Below are 26,680 nucleotides of genomic sequence, written 5' to 3'. Positions count from 1 at the left end.
AAGAATATGAAGTGAAAGATCAGTGAACTGTAAGTCACATAGCTCTGTAACCACTCACTACTAACCAGTCTACATATCTGGCTCCTTTTCTGGACAGAGGTCCTCCGAAGTGGGATCAGTGTCTTATCTTTTCATTCTCAATACCTCACCCATGACTTTGTTATCCAGATAGATGGAGAGATGTTCACCCATAGTTTAAGGGAAATTTCCCACCCCCAAATCCTATGATACATAAAGTTCCTCCTTTCTCACTGTTCTTGAAGCTTTCCAGTAAAAAGTTTCAGTGCTTCATCAAAACTCTATGGAATAAACCAATCCTTTGAGATGAGATGAGATGCTGAATTCCTACAGCACCACCTTCAAGAACTGAACCAGAAAGTGAACCTCATGTATCCCAACTACTGTTAAGTCTGCCCTTACTGAACACCCAGGAGGCAAGAAATCTTCAAACTTGCCAACCTCTGATTATTTCACCTCTTTATAGTAATTATAAGCAGGACCCAAAAGAAGCCTTGAGAATACTAAGATTTCTAAGGAGACATAAATGAAATTCAACCTGAGGATAGAGAACAAATGCACAGACAAAGAGCATGTAAAATACGTTTTATTGTTCTTTAAAAGGGCTCAGGGTTTGGTTTTAAATCAGGCTGCACACCTTTCATCAGTCTGACATCTCTCTCATCATGTCAAACTGGCTTCAGCTAGCAATACTTCATTAAATCCAAAAGAAAAAAATTTTTTTTTAATTTTGAAGAAAATCCAGTTCTGAGAACAATTAACATTATTCTGTAATTTAAAACAATATGAGGGCTAATGTTTCATGTTATTTTACATACCCTTCTCCTCATACAGAACCAGGAATGTAATTTTCCTAACTCAGGCAGGCACTGTTACTGGTGGGTACTGCACACTCGCTCGCTCACTCTCTCTCTCACACACACACACACACACACACACACACTCTCTCTCTCTTCCCCCTTCCTCTTCCCCTCCCTTCTTCTCTCCCTCCAAACAACAAAAATCAGAGCATGTCAAAGGAAAAAGGGTTGTTATGATATTGATCAAAACCCTTGGAGTCAACAGTCTATCTGAGCTTAGAGGGTATGCTGTTTTGATCTTGAGCCTATGTTAAAGGAATCTACTGTCGGATTCTGAAATAAAGAATTTTGGATAGTACCATCATTTTCCACTTTAAAATCCTAGAGACAATTTCAAAAAGCATTATTTTGCTTTGTTTTCTGGGACAGGGGAGGAGAGAATCTACAGATTTTCATTTATTTAAAAGTCAAAAACAGCTCGGCATAGGAAACAGGCAGTTCACATAGCCAGCCAACATCTGAGGTATCGTCAGTGTGAGACAAGGTCCTGGTCCATTCCTACTGGCTTAGCTGATCCTAACAAAATGGGAAGTTTAAGGCTCTGCATAGCAAATTCCAACAGGACAAGATGACCCTAAGACTCCATTCAAATCCTTAGAAGCAGAGCACTATTAATTATGCAATATTCAGATGGAGAGTGCAAGAGCCCCTGATGGTACCTTCCAACTTGCTCTGTCCATGCAGCCTGGTCACAACAGCAAAGGAGCAGAAAAACAGCTTTTCTAGATCAGTACATTAAACCCAGCAAAGAATCTGCAGAAATGACACTACACCACTGCACTAGCCACAGTCCCTTTGCTATGCACTGAGCTGCTCTATGTCTCTCTCCTCCCCTGTTATGGCCTGTGGACACATACTCACTAGGCATTGTTGGTTTTGAACCAGCAAAAAAAAAATTTTTTAAGTCTCTTAAAGAACCTAGTAAGAAAATAACAAGGCAATCAGTGGTTAAACTGAACTGTACATATAGGGAGCAGTTTGGAAAATACCCATTACAGGCATTTCTCAAGTCTAAAATACTGTGTCTTTGCTGCTACTCCTTTGACTGTTCCTGAAAATTCAGAGTACAAATAAGTCCTAAAATAAAAAACTTTACACTACCAGCATTCTCTGACATCATTAGACAGAAAACCAGAGTAATGCTACAGCCCACAATTCTACAAGGTGTAGAAAGTGTACTAAGGCTCTTCCTGGACACATCTTCAGTGATGGCCTGGAGTACTCCCCTTCCGAAACAAACATCTCTGGGACATCCACTTAGCTTCATTGGTTGGAAAAAGAGATGAATTTGACTCTCAGCTAAGTTCTTTGAGAAGAGAGACTCCTCTTAAAATGCCATTTCCCTACAAATTTATCAAAACAAAAGGTTCCTGGCTACTTTGCCTAATGCTGAATAGGGTTTTCAAGAAAAGAAACTAACATGAATACCCCATCATCAGTAAAGACTAAGAACCATCTGGATCATACAATATATATGTCACTGCCTCATTTTTTTTTTTTTGGTGTTGTTTGTTTGTTTTTTCCTAAAAGTGCCCAGGTGGGCTTAAGGCTGCCAGACTGCACACACACCTATAGCAACATGGGCTTCTCCTATTCCACCTACAACTTGTATCAGGGGAAAAAACAGGGATAGGAGAAAGTGAGAAGAAGGGAAAAATATACCAATCTCTCCCCACCCCCCTCCCCCAAGGAAGAAAGAAATCCCACAACAGGGATATCTATGTGCCAAGCATAATGGAAGAGTGTGCTCCCCAAACAGATGGTTCTGCAGAGGCTCATGTTCTGCTGGTTTTCCTTAGAGATCTATTTTGAGAAAGTTAAAAAAGACAGGAGATTTTGAAATAAATTCAATCCTGGCAGAAATTCAAACTCCAACACTAGAAGCAAAATCATCCTTCACTAAATTAATCCCTATTTTCTTTCTCTTTTTCTTTTCTTAAACATTTTATTCACGTTATAGAGGGATTTGTGTTTGCTTTTTTCCAATCATTAGGAGAGTGGTTGAGGAGTACTGAATCCATCACTACTTTGACGACACAGTTAAGATTCCAGATTCACATTTCCAGGTACCAAGAGTTCCCTCTAAATGCTACAATCAAGTCAGCCTTCGTATACATTTTTTTTTTTACTGAACACAGCAATGCCCGTTGGTATCTCTGAAACGTAATCGCATCTTAGGTCGGTATTTCTCCAGGTAAAGCAGCTGTTTGGAATTGAATGCTCCCCTTCTTTTTCTGAAAATACAAGAATGGCAAACTTTATTATGTAAAAAAAGAGCTGCCTGACATGCGTATTTATGGCCTATGGCCTTTCTAACTCTACACAGCTGAAAACCAGCATATTTCCCATATATCACTTCCTAAGCGAAAGGGCTGAAGTGAAACATGAAATTTCTGTGCTTTCTTAAATGAAAAATAGACAAATTTTATTTGCTCTCATTAGAGTCTATTAATTGTTAATAAATATCAGAATGGTTTATCCAAAGACATCTGACTATATTCTTCCCAATTAATATATTCTTCATATTAGAATTCGCAGCAAGTATTTAGGATAAATGAGCAAGTATTTATATAAAGCAGCAGACACAGATGACATCCCTTGAAATATGTTACCTTCCAGGAGCTGCTACATACATTTCATGCCCTTTGTCACAAAGTGTCACTTTTTTCTTTTTTTTTTGTTTTGTAAGAAAAGGCTAAATAGAGAAAGGGCAAGACAATAATTGCCAAAGAAACAACAAAATAGCCTGTTATTCCAGACTGATGTCAAGGTTCTGTTTGGGCACTACCACCCTGATTCTGTGACTGAACAGGTCACTTCACGAGTCCTAGGTGATTCACTACTCCCTCTATGGTTTCTTCCTTTCCTCTCTGTCAGAGTTACATCTGGAAGGCATTTTGGACATCTATTAAAAGAGGCACTAGATCGCTGAAACTCCATTACCTAGCTATTCATTTTAAAGATTTCTAGATATTCAAGTCATATACTGGACATATTCTACAATGTCCAAATTTCCCATCTAAATGAGAAAATATTTAAATCTGGGAGCCAAAGTGTTACTATGAGTCTTTTTATCACTTGCTATTTTTGGTATCTTCAAACAACATTCTAAGCCAAAGACAGCAAATTACTCTGTACTATAATTGGATACTTTTTATAATTGCTCCCTCTTGTATGATTTTGCTTTATGTATTTCTGAAAATAAAACTTCATACTCACTGTCTTATAAACTGAACTGCATCTTCGTACTTCATTCCACATTCAATCAAAGCAAGTGCAACTAGTACAGGTGCCCTGCAGAGAAAAACTCATTTGTAAATTAACTACAGGTCTTTGGAATCCAATTAAAGGATTTTTTAAAACCCAGGGTTACATATTATCAAAATTATTTAAAGCTTGAGCTTTCCTTATTCCTATATACTAAAATATCAGATATTTTCCTGCATAGTAAAAATATCTAAATTATAGATTCTAGGTTATTTTCTATTTTTAGTAAAAAGCACAAAAATTTAAACCTTTATTTAGAGATCTTTACTCTTTAAAATATCATCACATCATTGTATATCACCAAAAATCCATTGATCTTTAAGCATTATCATAGTAAATGACCAGATGTATTATCCTGAGTGTCTCAGAATTTTCGTTACAAATCAATTTTATTATCATCTCTTCACCAAATACGAAAACAGTGCTAGATTTCCTCAATAAAATCCTTCCCATGAGCTAGAGGACTGTCAGAGAACTGGTAATTAGGATTTGCTTTCTATATCAGTATATATATATATATATCAGCATATATATTTTTTTAATATAACAAATGAAACGATGTTTTTAAAAAGTCCATTACAGAGCACTAACTTTGGACTGGCTACCTAACTAAGACAGCTATTAGTTTAAAAAATTGCCCCGAGTCAGGATAAGGACTGAAACTTCTTGACACTGAAGAAGAAACTGTACTAAACTGCAAAAAGGAAAACAGCAAACAAAAGGGTTGAGCAGAGGTAACGGCCTGAGTCACCACCACCATGAGGCAACAGCAGCCTTCATTAATGTTTTGAGTCCAAGTGCAGTTCATCAATTGACATTTAATCTACTGTCGATGAGTGTTGCAACACCATTTCATGAAATGCTCAAGGGAAAAGTTTTTAAAATCAAAGTCAATTTTCATTCTCCATACATTTCCTTAGAAGAGTTTAAGGTTCAACCATCTGCTCTTCATCTGTTCATTTCCCATTCATCTCAAACCAAAATGAACCATGTATAAATTCTTCAAATCTAAAGATACTTTAACTTTGTTGTCAATTTAAAAGACCTAAACCTTTGATTACTGGAAATGGAGAGGAAAAACTAACATATTGAATTAAAGCTGTATTTTTGGCTCAAAGATAAAAGAATTACATTAAAACAGTTTCAAAACAACTTTAGAACCATCACCCACTAAATCTGGTATGGTATCAGACTCAAACAATGAAACGTAAGTTACTTTGAGAAATCATGACACCAGCTTTTACTCTCATTTCCTTTCAGGCAATTTAATATTTAGTGTAACAAATACAAATTTCTACCAAAGTGAAAGTTTTGATAACGAATTCACAGACAAAAGGGGAAGAGCTTACCTTCCCAATCCTGCAACACAATGCACTGCAACACAGCAACCAGGTTCTTCACGAAATTTGGTTTTTAGTAGGTTTAGCCAATCATCTACTATCTGATTAGGGGGTGGCGCTCCATCGTCAAAAGGCCAATCCTAGGAGGAAAAGATCTTTGAAATTAAATTGATATTTTCTCCAGGATGAACATCCTAACGCACAACAGCTACACAGTACACATGAGAGGCCTAACTGCACTAACTGTACTAACATGTACTCTATTCTTAATCACACAATTCTGATCACTTCTGAAAAATAATCAAGATCAAAATTCAAGCATGCCAAACAACTCAGCCTTCTCAATGAAGCATAGCCAGCATCAAAAGCATCAAACTTTATCTTTGGAAATACCTCTTATCATATTGACAAGAGGCTAGCATTCTTCAAACATTTTATCTGAATAGACCAGTAATTAGACATAATAGAGAAAATTTAAATTAAAACTGAGACAAAATAAGAGAGGACACAACACCTGTCAATAAGATTTAGAAGTCCATTCTGGCAAAGAAGTGTACCAACTGGTATCTCATTGGTCTCTACAAATATAAATATTTTTGAAGATTATCCTCTAAGTAGCTCTAAGTTACAAGTATCTTTTCTTCAGAGCAAAACTCTCTGATAAGTAATTTCCAATGGCATACCATAACAGAAACGGACTACCATCTTTGTGGTTACATATGTTATTTGGTAAAAGTCAAGCAGCAAGTATTTTTAAAGCTCTGGCTAAATTATACATATCCCATTTTATAAGCACAGTGCCACATGATATAATCCTGAGAAGAAAAGACCATTTTCTCAAGTATTCCTTTCTCCTTTAATATTCATTGATTTCAGTCGTTTTTCAATTAAGACCAACCCCATGTGCACTCGTAATACAGGCAGGAGTTTATCTTCCTTGTTACCAAAACACAAGGTTCTGAGAAATCAACACAAGTCACCTTTGAAGAAAGGAGAGAAGGGAGATTCATGTGTCATATACCCTCTCTCCCATCTAGCTTCAAGGATAGAAATGCAAAGACACTGGAAATTTTTTTTTTAATACTTTTCTAATGAGATTGGATAAGGACACTGTAAGATACTAGAGAAGGAAAGAAAGTGACTCTGCACTTACTATTGACACCACTAAAACACTTCATGTAGTCCATTAGCCACAACAGCACATTATGTTTGATTTGTCAGCTATACTCAATAATTAAAGAGCTGTCAGTGTTGTTATCATAAATGTCGCTCGAGTTTAACTGTGAATACCAGTAAAACTAGTATCTCAACCAAGAGCTTACTTTCTCTAAAACTCCTGGAAATGCATCTGGTTAAGAAACAGTAATATGAAACATGCCTTTACTGACTCATACAAGCAGTTTCTATCAAAAAATCACTAAAGTAGTAATTTAGAAGCATCTGAACTTCAAACTGACATGGTTGAAACCACCATTACATCAGTCTTTTCTAATGAGCCTTTGATTTACAAGAACACTGGTCAAAGTGTTGAAAGGTCTCATGTTGAATATCCTCGTGTAAAGTGTTCCAAACCCTCTTTACCTAGCAAAAGTAAATTAGCAATTACACTTAAATTAAAATTTCTGCCTACGAAAAAAAAGAAATTCAAAGCTTAATTCTAAATGTCCCTTTTTTTTTCCCCAAGATTTACTTATAGACCTTTAATTTTACCTGATCACAGCTCTTCAAAACAAAAGCCTAGATTTAAAGGCTTGGAATAAATCTCAGATCTACCATTATCTTCTACAAACTACTTCAAGTTCTTTAGTTCTTTCTATTTCATAAAGGTGTTTACCAGCATTACTGATTCAAACAGACTACGGTCACTCTGCAGTTCATTTTCTCACCCTGCCAACTGTCAAAACAAACTGATTTCTCATCTACCCAACTAAAGAACATACTTACAGGAAAAGAACTTGTATTTTGGTTTAATTTCAGCAGTTAAAATTCTGTTTTTGTTTTTTTTAAACATAGGGCTACATTTACCCATGTTTATACTTATCCCCAGTGATCCAGCCAGAGGACCTTAAAGTCATTTGGAAACAGGAATGCAAGCAAAGTATTATTACCATGTCCTACTATTAAAATACATTTTCTAAAAAAACCCATAATGTTTGGTTTTTTAGTTTTTGTGTTTTCACCAAAGTGGAAGTGAGGAAACTTTATGGATCAGGTGTGAGACAACTGCCTTACCAATAGGACATTCATATTCTTTGTATTAACTGCCTTCTCAACTAGTAAGCAATGCAATAAAAAATAGGAACATAACCTTGTACCATTAACCTTGCTTAGTACTTTCTTCCTACCCAACCACTTCAAAAATCTCTAGTTGTCTTTGCACTACAATGCCTTCCCACAACCATGTCAAACAGCTCTAAGACACCAAGACTACAGAGTCAATCAAATACATGCTACTCTAATATAGATAAGTTTTTAGAGCATAAAGTATAAAATTTTACCTAATCTGAGGTTCCTATTTCCACTAATGAAATAAAATATTTAGGGGGCAAGGAGAAACTTTATTTAAAATAATCCAATTACTATATTCAAACTGAACTATGAAAGAAATCAAATCATACAAAAGCTTGTCAGAAACCTACCAAAAAATATCATAAGAGTATGTTAATTACTCTAAAGCAAGATGGCTTTTCCCTTTTCCTTCTTTTCCTTTCTCCCCCCTTTCTGTCTCCTACAAGTTATTATACATCCAATATAAATTGGACTCCTATAATATAAAATATGAAGTAACCAATTTGTACTTGCAAAGTGAAAGAGAATATTTCCATGTGATTTAAGAATGTCTAATGGAAAAGTTAGATTCAAACCAGTAGCCTAGAAACAAAAGCTAAATATCACATTAATTGCCTAGAGAAAAATGAAATTTCTGATTTTAATATACATGTACACTAAATTTTGCCTTTTATTTGTTGAAAATACTCTGCATCTGTAGACTTTAAGAGCACAAATGAAAAAAACTGCCAACCCAAAGGAAATTTACTAGATCGCTATGATTGTTGTATCTCCTGTAAGTTTAAAAAACAAACTATGAGCACCAAGTTTTAAAAATATCTATGTTTGATAGGTACAACTTGTTTGTAGTGAAAAATTAAAACACTACACACTCACTAGAACGTGGATTCCTTCTTTTTCGACTGGTGCTTTATCATATGTAGCATCACAAACTCGAACCAAAGTTGTCACTCCATACTTCTTAAGTTCCTTTAAAGAAAAACAAATATAAGGAAATTTGTTTTTAGAATCTGCAAGGAAAGCTTTAAAAACATATGCGTATAAATTGAAATGAGACTTCATTATTAAACAAAGATAAAAATCATTCTTCTTATAACAACATATACAATGGACACTCTTGTATTCACAGTGGAAGCATAATAAGACCCACTTTAAAGGGCAATTTGGTAGCATAACACAAAAACTTTACAAACACACATACACTTTTGCCTAGAAATTCTACTTCTGGAAATTTATACTAATGAAATAATTAAAGATATACAGAAAGGTTTAGGTACAAGCATGTTCAGCACAGGCTGTTTGAGACAGTAAAAAACTAGAAACATTAATAGCCCAAAAACAGGCAAATGGTTAAAGAAAGTATAGCACATTCATACAGAATACTATAACAGCTATACTAAGAAGGTTGGGGGAAAATTTGTTTTAAATACACAGTGTGATCCTATCTATATGAGTATTTATAAATATACACATAAATACAGAGAAAAATGTCTAGATAGCAGGCACTAACATTTAAGTATTTTTAAATTGTCTTTTGCTTATTTGTATCTTGGATTTTTTATGTAGTAAGCGCTTTTTGCTTTTTGTAATTTAAAGAAACAGTAATTTTGAAATTAAGTTTAGAAAGTGGTTTATATTACAAAGTCAAGTAACAGAAATAATTATAGACAGAAGTCTTGCTTCTTTAAAAGTTTTCCTATAGGGCCTTCCCCGGTGATCCAGTGATTAAGACTCCTCCTTCCAACGCAGGGGACACGGGTTTGATCCCTGGTCAGAGGACTAAGATTCCACGTGTTGCACAGTGTGGCCAAAAAACAATGTAAAAGTTTCCCTATAGTAATGCCACCAATATCTTTTTATAGTTGCAGGAGTCTATGACCAAGGAATCCACAGGCTGAAAATAGTATCGTGTAATTCAGCCAGGCTTAAAGGTGACTGAACAACCTGAGGGCATACAGGCTTGGAATCAACTCGGACACTGTGTACACAAGGTTAAGAAGCTCAGAAAATTAAAATATAAATAAGCAGGAACAGTGATATCATCTGGTTATTTAAAGAGAAAAGTTATTTTAATTGTTAAAAGACTTTATTTTTCACAAAAAGGCCTCTTTATAAAACAGACTCAGGGAAGTTGTGTTATATATTGAGTCAGGAATTTTTAAATTTCAAAACACAAATAAAATCCCATTAAGATGAACTCTACAATAGCTGTTCATTGAAAGGTTCCAGTACAAATTTTTTATGGTAAATATTTGTGACCTTCAGCAAGTCAAAACACCTCTTCTGAACTCAATTTTGCCATCTGTAAAGTGACAGAGGTAGATTTAGGATTCTTAGGCATTCATCTAGCTCTCCAAGTCTACTTTATAAATATATCATCAGAAATCACACTGGGATTGAACAATCTGAGAATGATTTAAAAGCTTACATTCAAATGTCTGTTGAATAAAGTATAAAAAGTTTCTCTACCACTACCAACAGAAAAAAATGCAGGATCTGACATAAAAATGCTGCCTATAAAACCTTTCCTTCCCCCAAATTCCTGGACACATGTATTTGATGGTTACTATTCCTAAGTTGTTCGAGAGTAGCTGTTCATCAAAAGTGGTCAGAATATTTGAGGTAGAAATGGGTTTTAGTGTCAGAGATAATTCCACCACATACTTGGGTGCATTCAGGCAAATCGCTAAATTACTAAAGCACTCTGAACCTGTTTCCTCAACTATAAGAGGAAAACAATGGTACCTATACCTCACAGGGTTATTGTGAGGAGTAAATGATACAATGCATAGAACTGCTTATTGTAGTGCTGCGTACATACTAAGTATTCAATAAATGTTAATTATCTTTATTATTGAATGTGTAACAAAAGAATTGTTAACAATGTTGAAAGGATACAGTAAAAAACACAGTACTAGATATCTCTAAGATATCCCCAAATTCCATAAATGTTCTTTTGCTGCTGCTAAGTCCCTTCAGTCGTGTCCGACTCTGTGCGACCCCATAGACGGCAGCCCACCAGGCTCTGCCATCCCTGGGATTCTCCAGGCAAGAATACTGGAGTGGGTTGCCATTTCCTTCTCCAGTGCATGAAAGGGAAAAGTGAAAGTGAAGTCGCTCAGTCGTGTCTGACTCCTAGCGACCCCATGGACTATAGCCTACCAGGCTCCTCCGTCCATGGGATTTCCCAGGCAAGAGTACTGGAGTGGGGTGCCATTGCCTTCTCCGAAATGTTCTTTTAAAATCTAACAACTAATTCAGCTCAATTCAAACAAAGACCATCCATACTCCAACCACAGAAATAAATGACTTTGTGGTAAAAGATTTCTTTACAGTGGTGTTAATTTTTAACGCAACTTTACCTATAAATCAATCCAAAAGGTAGACCATGCTACAATCTTACCTCTGTGAACTTGTTGAGGGTAGCATTGGTAGGGTTGTGAGTTATCAGAAAACGCATGTTCTCATAGGAGATCTCCACAGGGGCTGGACGGTTCATTATGGCAAATAAAAAGTGTGAGCGTGCGTGTGTGAGTGTGATGGGGAAAATGAGAAAAAAAAAATCAATAAATCTTGAAATGTTTCACAGCAGAAAACATTAAAAAGACCACTAAAATGCCTAAATCAGTGTTTTCTCTATTCAACTTGTTTATTCTTCCAGAAACTTCTCTCTTCAAGATAAGCAGAAGTATTTAGAATCCACTTGAATCCAAATTCAACTTGGGCCTCAATGTCTGCTGATGGATACCTTCGGACTACAAAAAAAATCCAACTACATACAAAACTCAAGCAGCCTTTACTACATTTAGGCACTAGTGAGACAAGTTAAAAGTATAGGTCGCTTTCCACTTTTGTTTACTTGATGCTTAATTTTACTGGAGTCATTAAAAGAAATATGCTTGCAATAAAAAAAAAAAAAAGAAGCCAACTATTTCTGAGGCCAATGTCGGTGTCCAGAGTCTTCAAGGCAATGTTAATTATGGCACATAGAACCTCCAAGCTCACTTGTCAGCGGAAATGCTGTGCTGAGCCTGGCAGAAGTCTGCCCTCACGCTCAGAATCGCCATAAATGTGCAACGTATATTCCAACGAAAAACCTGGAAGAGAAAAGCATAAGTAAAATGACCTGGAGGTTGACAGCATAGTAAACCCAATGCCCAAAGTCAAGAATATATTTTTTATGAGCCCAAGACATCTGAAATGGTGCCGCTTCTAAACTATTGCCATCTATCAATAAAAGGATAAAAGTGTACGCATACCAAGACTTTAAAAATCAGAGATTCAAAAGTTAAGTATGCCCAACGACTTCCCTGGTGGTCCAATGGTTAAGACTCCACACTTTCACTCCCCTTTCACTGCAGGGGACACAAGTTCAATTCCTGGTCAGGGAATTAGGATCATGCTTGCCACGTGGTACACAAACACACACACACACACACACAAAAGTATGCTTTTCTTTTTACAAAATGAGGTTCAATAAAGTTCTGTACTAGTAAGATTTCCAACTCAAGTCATTTTAAAATGATTGAGTTTTTAAAAAATCATTTCTAAATGATTAAAAGATACTTAAAACCTCTCTTTCATTAAACCTCCTTCATTAAAAAGTTCAAAATGATCTTGTTTTTCTGCTGTGATGTTAACTATTTCTGATTAAAACTATATCTGTAAATGGATGAAGGATATTTACCAAAATTCCATATGAGGATTTAATTCTTTCTATACAAAATATATGCACTGGTCCCAATATGGTATCAGTTCAAAAAGTACTTTCAAGAAATTATCTTCTTTTCCTCACAACTCTGAGTAGTTTTTAACTACCTATGAAGAATGACATAAGAGGTTCAGAAAAGTGAATTGACTTGCCTAAGGTGAATGAATTAGTTGAGCCCAAATTCAAACTCAAGTCTTCTGTTAAGTCTTACATTTTTTCAAAGGTACCACAATGCCAGCTGACTCAACCAATGTTGAGAACAGCTCCTGTTCTCATTTCTAGTTCTATTTATCTTTTTACTATTTCACATATCACTACCTCAAGAGTACAAAGGCACCTAAAGGTTGATTCACACAGCAGTCTTCTGTCCAAATATTAATTCCTACTGCTGTCTATGGAGTCGCACAGAGTCGGACACGACTGAAGTGACTTAGCAGCAGCAGCAAAAACAAGGCAAGAGAAGTGTCAGAATTTTCAAAACAACAGTGATCTGTATAGCTGGCTCAGTCAGTGTATCAGCATAAACTCCTCTGGAAATAGGAACAAGGTCTGAGTTCTTTTACCTGCCTCTTCCCTAAGCCACCAATAAATGCTCACTTAGAACTCTAAACAAGATCACTGTGACCAGATGAAAGATGATTACCGAGGCACTTGAAGGGAGAAATTTAAACAGATAAGAATGAACCTAAGCCTCAAACTTTCAAGCCTAACCTTCTATCTTCAAGTCTCCTTTTTATAACATTCTATAACATTTTATTTTGTAAATTACATACTTCTGATCATATTACCATAGACACAAGCATGAAACGAAAACATTCCTAAAACATGAAAGAGATATAAGATACTCAGAAAGGAATCTTAAAAACTTCAATACCTCAGCAAACTGAGTTATACACTATAGTGAAAACAAAACTACCTTCAAACTAAGAAAAACATAATACACACCATCACTCTCATTCATAATTCTATCTGTAACCCTAAAACACAGCCACTTTAGATTATACATTTCAGAGAGGATTCCTTGCACAGTCAAGGAATTTTAAAGCTAGCAAAACTTAAGAGATCAAATACACTGACCTTTAAAAAAAAGAAAGAAAAAAGATGCTGTTTGGGAGTCAGAGAGATTAAAAAGATTTAAGTAAGACCATACTGTTAATTAGTAGCAGATCAAGGACAAAAAGCCAAGTCTTATTTTTCCTTCAATTTTGACTAATGGAGGTACCCACTTATTTTTTAAGTCCTAGTCTTATTCATGACAATGTAACTGTTCTTCAAATATTTACTTGGATGTTCATTTGCAATTCTTTGACATTTTAATAAGGGGAGAAAAGACTATTAAGTAACTACTCAAAGAACAATGGTTTGTGTGCAGCTTAGAGCAAAACACAGGGAAATTCTAACCTGTTTGAATCCCTTCCTTTAATGTTATCATAGCTAATATGTGTGTCAGCTGAGAAAGGCACTGAAAGACCAGCATTGTAGTGATGGCCAGGCTGAAAAGGTTACAGCTCTAGCATTAAGTTTTCTACCAAGTCATAGTGTTTGTCCGCTCAGCAAACAGAACAACCTTTATCCCATCTTATTCCTCCAAGCTCATTTTGAAAGGACCACTTCCAGGGATAAGGATAATTTATTATTAGAGTTTCAATTCTTTTTTTTTCTTTTTTGGCTGCACAAGTTTAGTCTCAGTAACCTAACCAGGAATCCAGGAATCAAACTCAGACTTTAGCAGTGAAAGCGCTGAGTCCTAACCATTGGACCACCAGGAAATTCCCCGATTTTCAATTCTTAATAGGATACTGAGATCCCCAGCAAAGGAATTTCTGCCAAATGAAACAGTATGTTCTATCAAAGTTAACAGATACATGATAAAAGCCAAGTTTCTGTTGCTTCCCCTCCCCCACCAGTTCAACTACACATTAACTGTTAAGAGCTCTTACACCTGTCAATTCAGATAAACTAATGTTAGTTCCTGTGACACCCATAAGAATGCAAAGCAAACAGTGTTAAAAAAAAAAAAATCATAAACAACCCACCACAGCTGCAAAGTACTCAGAAGTTACAAAGCTGTAAATTTTAGCATAAACTCAGCAACTGCAGACTTTACTGGAAAACTTTCTCAAGATCGATTCTGCTCTACCTACTTAAGTAAAAATTGATTTTTTTGTTTTAATTTACCAAATGACGGAAGAGGCTTGTTTACGTGACAGTGATCAAATTCAAATACACATCCAAATAGTCCCTCCACCCTTTATCTTTTATAGACGCTAACTTTTTAAATGTTGAATTTGGGATATTTCCATTTCCCAGCTGGTATTTTGAACAAAAGAATGTAACTTCACTGAAGAACTAGAAAGGATGGTCTGTGACAGAGAAACTCATTTAAATTATAGAGGGAGAGAAGGGGAAAAGAGAAAGAAGGATGTAGAAAGAGGGGGCTAGAAGAGCAAGTAAGCAGAGGCCTACCAAGCTAGAATAGTGCACTGCCAGTAAGACTAAATCAGTAACACAACAGAGGCCACTTAAAACTCTGAAGAGGGTATGTCACAAGTTTAAATATCCAGTGTCAATACTCTATTGCTAACATCTACCCAGATGAGAACCAAAAGCCAAAATGCATGAAATAATACAAATTATCATCTAATCATGGCACAATGTTAAGATAAAAAACCACAGAAAGGTTAAAAAAAACAAAACATCAACATAAACTGATAAGGAAAGATGGCTAAGAGACACTAACAAGTGAAAAGAGTAAGGTGCTCACGATATGAACAGTATATATAGAAATATTTGTGAGTACTGAATATGTTTTCATTCCTACAGACTATCTGGACAGTAACAAAGAGAGGAGGCTAGCAGTGATTGCCTCGGGGTGGAGGCGACTGAAGCTGAAGGAGCATGATTTACAATATATGTCTTCTGAACAGTTTCTGATTTTTTACCTTAATTTTTAAATTTTAATATTTTATTTTTTTTCTTCTGTTAGCTGCACCATGCGGGGCATGTGAATCAGGGATCAAACCTGCGCCCCTTGCATTTGAAGCTCGGAATCTTAACCACTGGACCACCAGGGAAGTCCCTTTAATTTTTAATGCTAGGGTGATAAAGAACTCTACAATGATTTACAATTCCACTACATCCTTAACTGCTATGATCACTGGATTACAAAAAGCCTCAAAAGGGGGCTAGTCCCTCTGTCCCCAACAAGTCTGTATCCTCACATTTCCAGAAAAACAGCTTTCTTCTTTGTCAAAGATACTATTAAGTAAAATTCAGATCCTGCTTTGGCAACTGTTAATTCTAAGTTAAAATACAGAGAATTCAAGTGCATGAGAAACTACAAAATCAGCCCCATTTAATGTAACCCAAACTTACTGGGGGGTTTCCTTGGTGGCTCAGTGGTAAAGAACCCGCCTGCCAATGCAAGAGACACAGGTTCAATCCCTGGGTCAGGAAGATCCCCTAGAGAAGGAAATGGCAACCCACAACAGTATTCTTGCCTGGAAAATCCCATGGACAGAGAAGCCTGGAAGGCTACAGTCCATCGGGTCACAGAAGAGTCGGACATGATTCAGTGAAAAAACAACAAACTTACTGGGCATTTATCTTTTAAAAATCCTGTCAAACCACTCACACCAAGCTTTCCACTGAGAAATCACCTCTATTTTCAAATTAAAGTAAATGATACAAGAACCATTTGATAGGTTATGCCAGTGTTCACCAAATTAAAACTGCACGTTATAAGTAAATATATAATAAAGAACTCGTATACATTTACTGTTTACTTTTCTTACCAGAAATTCTACACGAAGTCATGCAAATTTGAGTCAGCTTGTTTCTACAGCAGACAACATAAAAGCATAATATAGTATGTAAGACCTCAGGTAAGTTTTATGGTATATAATTCTCCATGCAAGAATACTGGAGTAGGTAGCATTCCCTTCTCCAGGGGATCTTTCCAATCTAGGGATCAAACCCAGGTCTCCTGCACTGCGGGCAGATTCTCTACTGTCTGAGCACCCAGGGAAGCCCCATATAAGACTAAAACCTTGCAACAATTTTTTCCTAAAACAAATTTATTTCACTTCATTGAAGACATCTGCATTGCCCTTAAAATAAGTATGAATAATCTGTTAATAATCTGTCAATTTATGAATCTGTAATTCATTCTCATTAAAGATCAGACATTTTTCCTGCAATTTAGCTAGTTAAGAATTCATAAATTCAAGTATTTATTGGACACAATGTGTATCATATATTCTTAAAGGTACAGCAAGAGCACTAAGCAAAACAAAAATTCAAGATGGACCTTATATTTTAGTAGGCAGAAAAAGACAAATAAAACATGCCTTTGCTATCGAGAAAAATGCAAAGCAAGGGAGCCTGCAATGTCAGAAGGGAGAGGGGATTCCACTTTTAAATAAGGCTAGCAGAAAACGCCTCAAAGAAAAAAGTGACATTTTATCCTAGACCTGTGAGCCAGACAGATATTTGAGGGAGCACTCTAGGCAGAGGGATTAGCTCTTGCAAAGGTTATGAGGTGGAGCCATGTTTGGAGCGTTCGAGGAACAGCAAGGGGGACTAGCGCTACTGGAAGAGGCAAGGCAGGGGAATGAAGAGGGTCAGAGAAGTAAAAAGAGGGCCTTGTAGGCCAACAAAAGTATTTGACTTTTATTCAGAGAAAAATAAGAGGTTTCAAGCAAGAGTGACAACTTATATTTAAAAGGATCATTCTAGATGCTACCTGGAGGCAGAATATAAGAGCAGTAAGGGTGAAAAGCAGTGAGATCCAGTAGGAACTTGATGCTACAATCCAGGAGCTAGATAATGGTAACCTGGGCCAAAACAGCAGCAGTAGAGAGAATATGAATCAGTTTCAAGATATACCTTGAGGCAGAACTCCAAAAGACTCGTCCACAGATTGGATACGGTATCTTGGGGAAAAAAGTCAAGGCCCTGAGTAACTTAAGAACTCTCAGAAAGCTGACTATTCAGACAACAGACCATAAAATCTTCACACCCATCAAGGAAGAAAAGCAGAGAAATGCCTCTGTAAAGAACTACTGTATCTACTGCATTTTAACCATTTCAGATAAAAAGTATCTTAAGACCTGTAAACTAAAGAAGACTTAACTCTGTTAATTAAACTCTCATTTTCTGGGCAGGGGCCTGGGAGAAGTAGGTAAAGGGGATTTAGAGGCACAAACTTCCAGTTATAAATTAAGTCAGTCCTGGGGATATAATACACAGCATAAAGAATATAGTGAATAATACTATAATAACTTTTTATGGTGACAGATGGTTACTAGACTTACAGAAGTGATCATTTCATAACGTATTTAAATGTCTAATCACTACATTATACACGTGAAACTAACATACTGTACCAACTAAACATCAAGTAGAAAAAAAAAAAATCTTCTGGGTAACTGGTCGCAAATTGGAAATTTTTACTCATCTTTCATAACCTACCCAACTCATCAGAGACCTGTAGAAACAAAGTTCTACTCTCTGTACTACTTATATTTGTTCATCCCTCTATTGTTGCATTTATCAAACTAAAAGCAGATGCCATTTGGTGACCTAAACTTAAGGCAATTCAAATTAATGTTAGTTCTCTTCCCCTACTGACTACAGTCCTGGGGAATTGATAAAGAGGTATCACTAAATTCTACACAAATTAGGATCCAAAATATCTGTAAACAAGCTAAAAATAGCAACATGCTTCTTACTGATTAAAAAAAAAAAAAGTTTTGTAGTTACTCCCTTGGTTATTCCCACTTTTCTACTTCCTCATTTAAGGAGGGAACTTGAGAATCAAGTTCCAGTACACAAATCAATAATCAGTTCTATAAAAAGAAATTATGACCTTGTTGGTGGGAAAATATCTTAACATTTCAGAACCAGCAGGACATACATGGCCTGCCACTCAGAAAGGAAAGGAAAGCAATTAACCAACAATCACACCCGCTTCTGAGAACAGTGACAGTTATTTTCTTGAGTCCTGTGGGCTCTGTTTCCACTCAAATGAAAAGGGAGTGGTTTTCAAATTTGTATGTTCTCTGGTGATTAGAAGCAGTTGTCCTTTTCTGGTAATTCCTACCTCTACAAATGACTGTAATACAAAAATTGCATTAAATTATTTTCATGCCACACTTGAAAATATTTACTTTTCAACTTTGTACTTCATTGTTCCTCTAAAGATTAGCAATTCTCTAGCTGAATCGTTGTCCAAATACGTTAAATATTCTTCCTTTCAGAAATAAAATTTAAATGGAGGTAACAACACTATGGCAAATTTTCACTTTTTCGAAAAAATTATTTGAATACCAGCAAAAACATTAACATCCTAAAACATCATTCTAGTACTGGACATTAGCTTATGTTTTTCAGTGACTCTTTTAAAGATTAAATTAAATAACTCTATTAAATTGATTCTATTCATTCTCTTCCATTTCCAGGCAAAGGTATCATGACTATACTCTTCACGGGCTTTATGTTTAAAGACTTCAGTTTATGTACAAGACTCCCAAACCTCTTTATTATTAAAAAATTTAAGCACCTTCTTTTTCTAAAAAACTGTAGTACCCTCCTATATGGAATAGAGAACTATTTCAAATTCAGCTGCATTCTCATAAAATTAAATATTAGTATTTGTTTTCTTCTTTCCTTTCATCTTTCTTTCTTTCATCTCAAAAGGCTAAATAGTTTTCCTGGAGAACAATTTAAGTCTTAATCATTTTACTTTAGTTTATCACTATACATACATTAACCCAAGAACCACTGAATTATTTCATTAATAAAGAAATGTATTTGAGAGTCTGAACTTCACTTGTAATAAAGCAAACTCAGAAGTAAAAATCCAAAAGGGCACCTGAATTCACCCTGTCAACACCACTCTGAAATGTTTTCTGAGCTATATCAGGACAGTTAGAACGACTATAACAGCTGCAAGTTCCCTGAGGTTGCAAAACAGATACTTGGGAAAAGGTTACTTGAATCACCTTTCAAAATAACCTACAGTACAGGAGCAGCATGCAAAGCAAAAACTTCCAGGCTATTGTTAGCATTATTTAAAATATATGTTTCAGAGCTTAGCAGTTTATGGGTTAGCTTAACTCTTTCATTTCCCCATTCTGTCTAACCTATTGAGCATATTTAAAGGTCCTCTTCAAGTATCCACCACCAGAAGGGGGGAAGGAAGCTCTCTATGCACAGGATACGGAATAAAAACATTCCAAATTACATCTTGTCAGCATAAGTTTTGTTTGAGCCCCAGAAATTTTTCTGCTGTTAGGACATTTTGGTCCAAGTTTCCCCTAAGTAAGTTACACTTCACTTCCTCTCCTAAACTTGCTTCTTATAAATCAGATTATACTTCTTAGCCATCTCTCTGTGCACTGAGTATAGTACAAGATAAACAGACAAGAACCCAAATCATTCAATTTGGATCTGCTGGTGGCCTTTTAAAACATACTGTCTATCCACTAATTGCCCAATAATGACTTGATGTTTATTTTCATAAAATGCAACATTCAAAAATCTTCAGAAACCATACAGCGAAGGCAGCTGTTTCACATTACATGTAAATGTGAAGTAAAAAGGGTAAAATCTCTCTATAATGCCAAGGGGTTATTATTCTTTGCTCACCAGCTTAGTTCAACATGGATTCACCTTCCCTCTCTTCTCACTTAAAGAATGCAAAATTTCATCTTTCATGTCCTCTTCCTCCAAATGCTTACTGAAGTGAGAGACAATACACCAGTTCTGAATGATACTAAAACGCAGTCATCTAATCTTACAACAAAAGCATTTGTGGGCCTCTGTGTGCATATTAATCAGGATCCCAGAAGAATAAATGTGGGTGAAAAATATTTGATGGTGGGTATTACAATTTCATTATTAATGCTACATACTTTGAAAACACAAAATAAGCATGAGTAGAATGGAGTGGGATTAATTAAGACTTATGAGGAAAGATAAAACTTTTATGACAAGACTGACAAAAATAGTGACAGGCCATGGTAGCACAACTTGAGAAAGGAACTAAGTCTCGGGTTAAATAGCTCTCAGGAGGCCTTGACCATGCTGAGAATTTCACACCAATTCAAACGCAATAAAAGCTCTTAGGGATTTTAAAAGTAGAGTAGTAGTAACTCTTTGCTCACTGAGAGAAAACAAATATTGCCATATTGGTGGGCATCTCCTGATCTACTAAGCAGCTCCATAATTACCAGCAAGCTTCACAAAAATAGCCTCTCAGCTTACTAAAATCTACCTGACAGTTGAATTCTTTTCCTAGTAAACAGATACAAATTTAACTAAATTCTACTTGTTGATGACCTCTAAATGAATATCTCATCTCACTAGAAAAACAGTTCAGAGTTAAGGCTATGGCTTAAATTTGATGTGCTCTTCATCCAGGAAGATCTAAATTATTTGAATGATTTAAACCAATTACCAAGAGGAAACCTGTTTGTAACCACATGTGTGGAATGAAGAATGTCACTAGAATCTATTGTTTTTCCATCATATCCTTCTCAATTTGCTGACCAATCCTGCTGATGACTCATATCCTTCTGCACTAACCAACCAGTCACTCTGTTCCCTCGTGATAGGCTTTCACTGATAATGGAAAGAAGGAAACTCACCAATTTGTTTTACTATTAAAAACAGTAAATATCAATATGTGTATATAAATCCAATCTACAAAGATTATGGTGGTACAACATGGTGAATGTTTTCAGTGAAAGACTGCAAAAAAAAAGTTATGCTCAAATCTCAAAACTAAAAGACAACCAGAAGAAAGCAGACTTGGTTGTGAATTTGAAATCTTGTCAAACAATACATTAGTTAAGAGCCAACATTTCTGACCACTGCAGAAATAAAAATATAAAGTAATTTATCTGATCTGCTAAAGCAAATATATCATGTGTGCATTTTATGCCAAAAGAATTAACATTTTCTGAGAAGAATGAAATTTCAACCCAAAAATACTACGAAGAAAATTAAATACACTGATTTTCTAAAAGGTAAAGACTGTTCTAATGGTCAAAATATTTTTTCAAAACAGGCTCAACTAGCAAGGAAAGGGTCACAGAAAAGCTTAATCTTAAAATTCTCTACAGTTTAAAGAGGAATGTTGTGCAATGTAAATTTATATTTAAATGATGAAATTTAGTTTCTACGCCACTTAAAATGGAGTGGATGCTGTGTTACAGAATCTACGGGTGAAAAATCAGCGCAGGCAAGCAAAACACATTTGTATTCAAGTCACATAAAGCTGTTGCTATAATCTGTCAACCCCTCAGCCATTTTTTTGGCAAAGAGTTTATGCACTGTAAATCTACACTGACTAAACAAATAGGGCAAGAAAAACCACCTCAACATGTGCAGGAGATAGGTTATATTCTCATACAGGTTCTAGGAACTCCACAGGGTAACTACTGAAAGTGGACAGAGCTTGCAGTGCTGTGCCGTTTCTCCCATGAAGGTGTCAACGTAGAGACAGTTTCTAGTTTAGCCTAAACCTCTACAACTTCAAGGAGGGAGAGATTTCCGATACAACATCCACTTGAGCTCTGTATCAAGCAATCCTGTAAGGCTTCAAGTTGAAGTCAAAGGAGCCAGAGAATGTGCTTCAGTCAATAAAATGAAGGGATAACCAGAGAAAGCAACCAGACACCTCTACATATACACTAGTTCTGAAACTGAAAATGGATAATATTCCAAAGTAACAGATTCAAATCACCATTTCCCAAGTAATTTTAGTTGGTGGCATCTGTTTAACAAACCCAAGATACAAAATTACCTGAACTGTAACATCAAGGACTCTTGCTTTACAAATTTAGAGAATAATCATTAGTTTCTACATAACCCAACTAGTATCTTGAGAAAAATCTCAAAGCAACAACATGCTCCAAAGAGCTAAAAAAGTAACTGAAGTATCCTTAAAAAAAAAAAAAAGAAAGAAAGAAAGTTTCAAGCAAAGAAAAGGTAATTTCCTTAAGGTCTACTAATTCCTACACAACTCATGTAAATGACTAGAGTTAACTGAGGAGGGTGGGGGGAGAGTTATAAAGAAACTTAAGTACTTTAAGCCCCAAGGGGAAAATTTTTTTTAATCCACTGCCATCTATTTACTGATACTCTTTAACTAGGATTCAACAATTGATCTCTAAACCAATTTTCTCATCTACAAAACTGGAAGGATGCCATTACTTACTCCCAGGGTTATTATGAATTTAAAATGATATGATTTGTGATTCAGCACAAAGAAGATTCTTGAGACAATTATGTTGAAACCTAAAGCATGCTGGACTTCACAAGTATTCCAAGACCTCAAAATCTCAAACCACCACCCAAATTCAATAAACATAACTAAGTCTGGTATGTTAGAACTACGGGTCTTGATTTCCAGTTGCTTGAAAGTTTTAAAGATCACCAACTTCTATAAGTAGCAGAGCTGATGGGACAGCACTTGAAGAAATCAACCTAACTTGGGCTTCCCTCTAACTTAAGTTTCACTCAAGAGCAACAGCTAAAAATGTATGTATTGCTCCTCTGCATCTTATTTGTAAATGCTTTTTCCAGAGGCTTCACTGGTTACCAATCCCATACTTCAACAACAAAAGTACAGTCAAACCCTCTAAAATAAATCTCCATTAAATTTCAACTTTGTGTCTCAAAACTATAAAGTGTTCTGTAACTACTTCATATAGAATACTGTCTTTAAAGACAAAGTGAATAAAAAGTTGTATCATAAGAAAAATAAATGTTTTTCCTGGTTCATACAAGGGTCTTTTCAAGTAAAACATAAATACGGAGCTTTCAGATTTTTTTAAAAGTATGTCCAAAAGCATTCAAACATTTACTCTTCCCTAGTGCCACCAAAGTTCAATGTTGTAAATGGTTTCTGTCTATAAATTTGGTTCGCTCAAATTAAATATTACTTGCCTGACTCATAGAGGGAGTGGTTTGACTTTTGCTGTTCTGAGTCAGAATATACCCGGTTCAGCAGTTCTAAACAATTTTTCATTTGTAAGGTGGTCTAAAATGCTAGCAGCCTCTTCCAGCTACTAAATATAACAAACTGTTACCTCAGTAATAAAGTCTTAGTGATAACACTTTGAATCTGTAGTCCAATATATAATTAACAAAGTAGTTTCGTATATATTTTCTTCACAATCTCACAGTCTCCTGAAGCAAATATATCACAAAGCTGAACAGAAAGCTTTTTACAAAAGACAACTTCTGTGACTCTTAGACCCAATTAATACACTCTTCTTTCCCCCAAAATAAAAAACATAAAAGTCTATTGGGTTTCTTTAATCAGACTTTTCTCTCCCAGACATATCCCAGGTGCCTCATAAAAACTCTGTCTCAAAGCACACACCCTAAGGCCCCAAGTGAGTTCCAAGGCAGAATCTCCACCCACATAAAAGCCTATCCTAACTTAGGCCCCAAAGAGCCTCAAGTCAGCATCTCCTTAAAGATCTACTCGCCTCCAGCCATTTAGTCTTCTGCATTAACCTCAACACCTCTTACCTGTACAAGCTGCTAGGTCACTGTGTGGAGGAGAAACTTCAAAGAGAGACAACCTAGCGTGAGGGAAGTTAATGGTATAGTGGAAAAATCAAAGACTTTGGAGTCAGACTGACCTGGGTTTTTAATCTAGCTCCCATTCTTACTACCTTCTGACCTGGGACAAGTTAATTAACCTCTCTGAGTCTCCATACTGCCTCATTTCATCACTGTAAGTCAATGAGGGCTCATCACTGTATCCCTAAAGTCTGGCAAAAGGAAACCATATGCGTCAAATGAATGCAAATGAGGACACCTACCACCTTTTAATAGTAGCTGTGAGAACGGAACAAGAGTATAAAAAGCACCTGGTACACAGTAGGCACTTAATACTAATTAATCCAGTCACCCACCAAATGATAACACTACTACTCACAATTTCTCAAAGTAGAGAGCATGCTAATAATCAAGAAAAAGACAGCATAAGAAAAATACAATTTCTGACTTCCAATTACACACCAATGCTTTTGCTTGTAGTTCTACCACATTTAATACCAAAAGGACCACACTACTCTTCGCATATACTGAAAAGACTTCCAACTTCTAAGAGACTGCCTATCATTTCAATATAAAATCCGTATCAAGATACTCTTCATCAAGAACCCCTACTTCCTTCTACAACACAAGAATCTGGGAAAGTCCATGCAATGATTAGTCCATTCACTATACAACATAAACTACTTTTAAAATGAATACCAGCAAGCAACTTTTCACCATCTTCACCAACACAATGATTATGCTGGCAAGTGATGATGAAGCTTTAATTTCCTTCTGCACATGGAATAAAGCATAACTTCACTGACTTCCTGTCTGAAACGACTCTGTAACACAGAGCAAGGCAGCCAGTAACTACCAGATTTAATCCAGCAGTAGCTACAACTTGGTGACTCCACACAGAAAAGCATTTGCTGAATGCATACAATGATGCTAGAACCGCTATTTTATACATTTCTTGAAAAATTCTAGAAAATAATAAACTACTCTATGATTGATCTTCATCATCAACATGCTACACCATTATTATTTCTTAAAAGCTTCTCTCCAGAAGGGTAGCAAAGAGCTAAAACCTAAAACACATTTCTTATATTTACCTAACAATAAAACACCTCTCACCTGAAAAACTAGCAGTACTTTACAAAAGAGTCTACCTCAACACTCAAAAGGCAAGAGTCTAGGATCCCAGGCAATACACAAACTTGTTTTAGTTAGCTTTCAGAACCCAGACTAGGGTGGGATGCCAACCAATCATGTGCTCGACAAATTTGGAAATTGATGTCCATGTCCTGAAATATTGAGGGGGGGGACTGGGGGGGAGGCACAGGGCCAGAAAATGGTATTGCCACTGGAATAGACTTCTGTACCCTTTGCTCATACTTGAACCCAAGGACCCAGGAACAAGATGCTCCTGGAAAGAACTCCCTAACCCAGGACACCCAGGTTCACTACAGCCCTAGAAAACGATCAAGGAGGGCCCCCAAGGATGCTTGCTCACAGACTGGACAATCGCAGGCAGACACTTCCACGCTCCCTCATCCGCCTGCCCTTCACCTTCTCCCCAAGCTCTCGCTCACGCTGCTCTCACGTCCTCCCGCCCATCACTCTACCCCTAGCACGCAAACTCTCCCTCCCCCACTTACTCACTCTCCCCATTTACCCCACTCTCCCCCGCACAAGCATTCTCCCCCTACTCACTCGTTCCCACATGCTGCCCGCTCCCTCTCCCCTACTCTCACCTCCCACCCTCCTGACACTGTGCCCCCTACCGCCCCCCAACTCACACTCCCCCTCACTCTCCACTGCAAGCGCACACACACACACTCACTGCCCCCCAACTCCCCCATCTGCACTTTTTCCCCCGTCACGCTCTCCCCACAGGCACACTCAGCCCTGTTCCCCAACTCACACTCTCGCCTTCACGCACGCACATTCCCCCCCCACACACACACTCCACATTCTTGCACACAGCACTCGCTCCTCTCCCCTCCCACACGCGCGATCTCCCCCCTCCTCACCCACCCTCACTCTCCACGCTTCCCGGCCGCGCTCCCCCCGCCTCTGGCCCCGGCCCGGCCCTCCTTCCGGGGACGTGTCTCGGGCCTGCACTAATGGCTGCGGCGCCTCCCGCCCTCCCCTGCCCCGAGGCCCCCGGGAGGCGGCGCGGGGGGCCGCCCGGGAGCCGCGCAACTCACGCTGGCGAGCTGGGGACTGGGCATTGAAGTCTGGCGGCGGCGGGAGCGAGGAGGCGCCTCTCTCCTCAGTCACCTCGGCGGCGGCGGCGGCGGCGGTAGCGGTGGCGGCGACGACTCCCCCCCAGCCTCGGCGCGCGACACCCGGCCCGGCCCGGCGGCGGCGGCGGCGGCGGCGGCGGCGCGTGTCCACGAGTCCGTCTTGCTGCTGCTGCTGCTGCTGCTACGGCCGCCGCTGCGTCTCCGGCTGCTGCCGCTGTCCCCGCTGCCGCCGCTGCCCTGTGGCGTCGCCTCGCGCCGTGACCGGCCGCCGCTGCCGCTCCAGCCGCTACCGGACGGACGACGGTTACAGCCCCAGCCGATCGCGCCGCCGCCACCACCACCGCTGCGCGCGCAGCCGGAACCAGCTCCCGCCGCCGCCCCTCA

The 26,680-nt window shown here is 37.5% G+C and overlaps 1 protein-coding gene across 2 annotated transcripts; it reads right to left on the bottom strand.

Annotated features, from left to right (window-relative positions):
• Positions 1-586: 586 nt before the first annotated feature.
• On the bottom strand, positions 587-26,653 carry PTP4A2 (protein tyrosine phosphatase 4A2). Of its 2 annotated transcripts, XM_081585968.1 has the most exons (6): positions 26,258-26,653; positions 11,178-11,871; positions 8,651-8,743; positions 5,495-5,625; positions 4,098-4,172; positions 587-3,112 (listed from the first exon to the last, which is right to left on the bottom strand). In XM_081585968.1, the coding sequence occupies exons 2-6, from the start codon at positions 11,271-11,273 to the stop codon at positions 3,004-3,006; spliced, it is 504 nt and encodes a 167-aa protein (XP_081442094.1). In that variant the 5' UTR covers positions 11,274-11,871; positions 26,258-26,653; the 3' UTR covers positions 587-3,003. The 2 variants fall into 2 exon arrangements, with proteins under 2 accessions (XP_081442094.1, XP_081442095.1); XM_081585969.1 differs by lacking the exon at positions 4,098-4,172.
• Positions 26,654-26,680: the final 27 nt, after the last annotated feature.

Source organism: Giraffa tippelskirchi, chromosome 3 (assembly GCF_054371585.1).
Source record: "Giraffa tippelskirchi isolate mGirTip1 chromosome 3, T2T-mGirTip1v1.2.pri, whole genome shotgun sequence".
In the NCBI taxonomy this organism is placed as follows: Eukaryota; Metazoa; Chordata; class Mammalia; order Artiodactyla; family Giraffidae; genus Giraffa; species Giraffa tippelskirchi.
This window is presented reverse-complemented; position numbering and strand designations above follow the sequence as displayed.

Coding starts and splice junctions, on each gene's coding strand:
- PTP4A2 (XM_081585968.1), bottom strand. CDS start 11,273: ATGAACCGTCCAGCCCCTGTGGAGATCTCCTATGAGAACATGCGTTTT. Junction 5,626..8,650: donor AAGAAGGAATCCACGTTCTA/GTGAGTGTGTAG, acceptor TTTTCCTCCTAG/GATTGGCCTTTTGACGATGG. Junction 3,113..4,097: donor GCAGTTCAGTTTATAAGACA/GTGAGTATGAAG, acceptor TTGTATTTTCAG/AAAAAGAAGGGGAGCATTCA.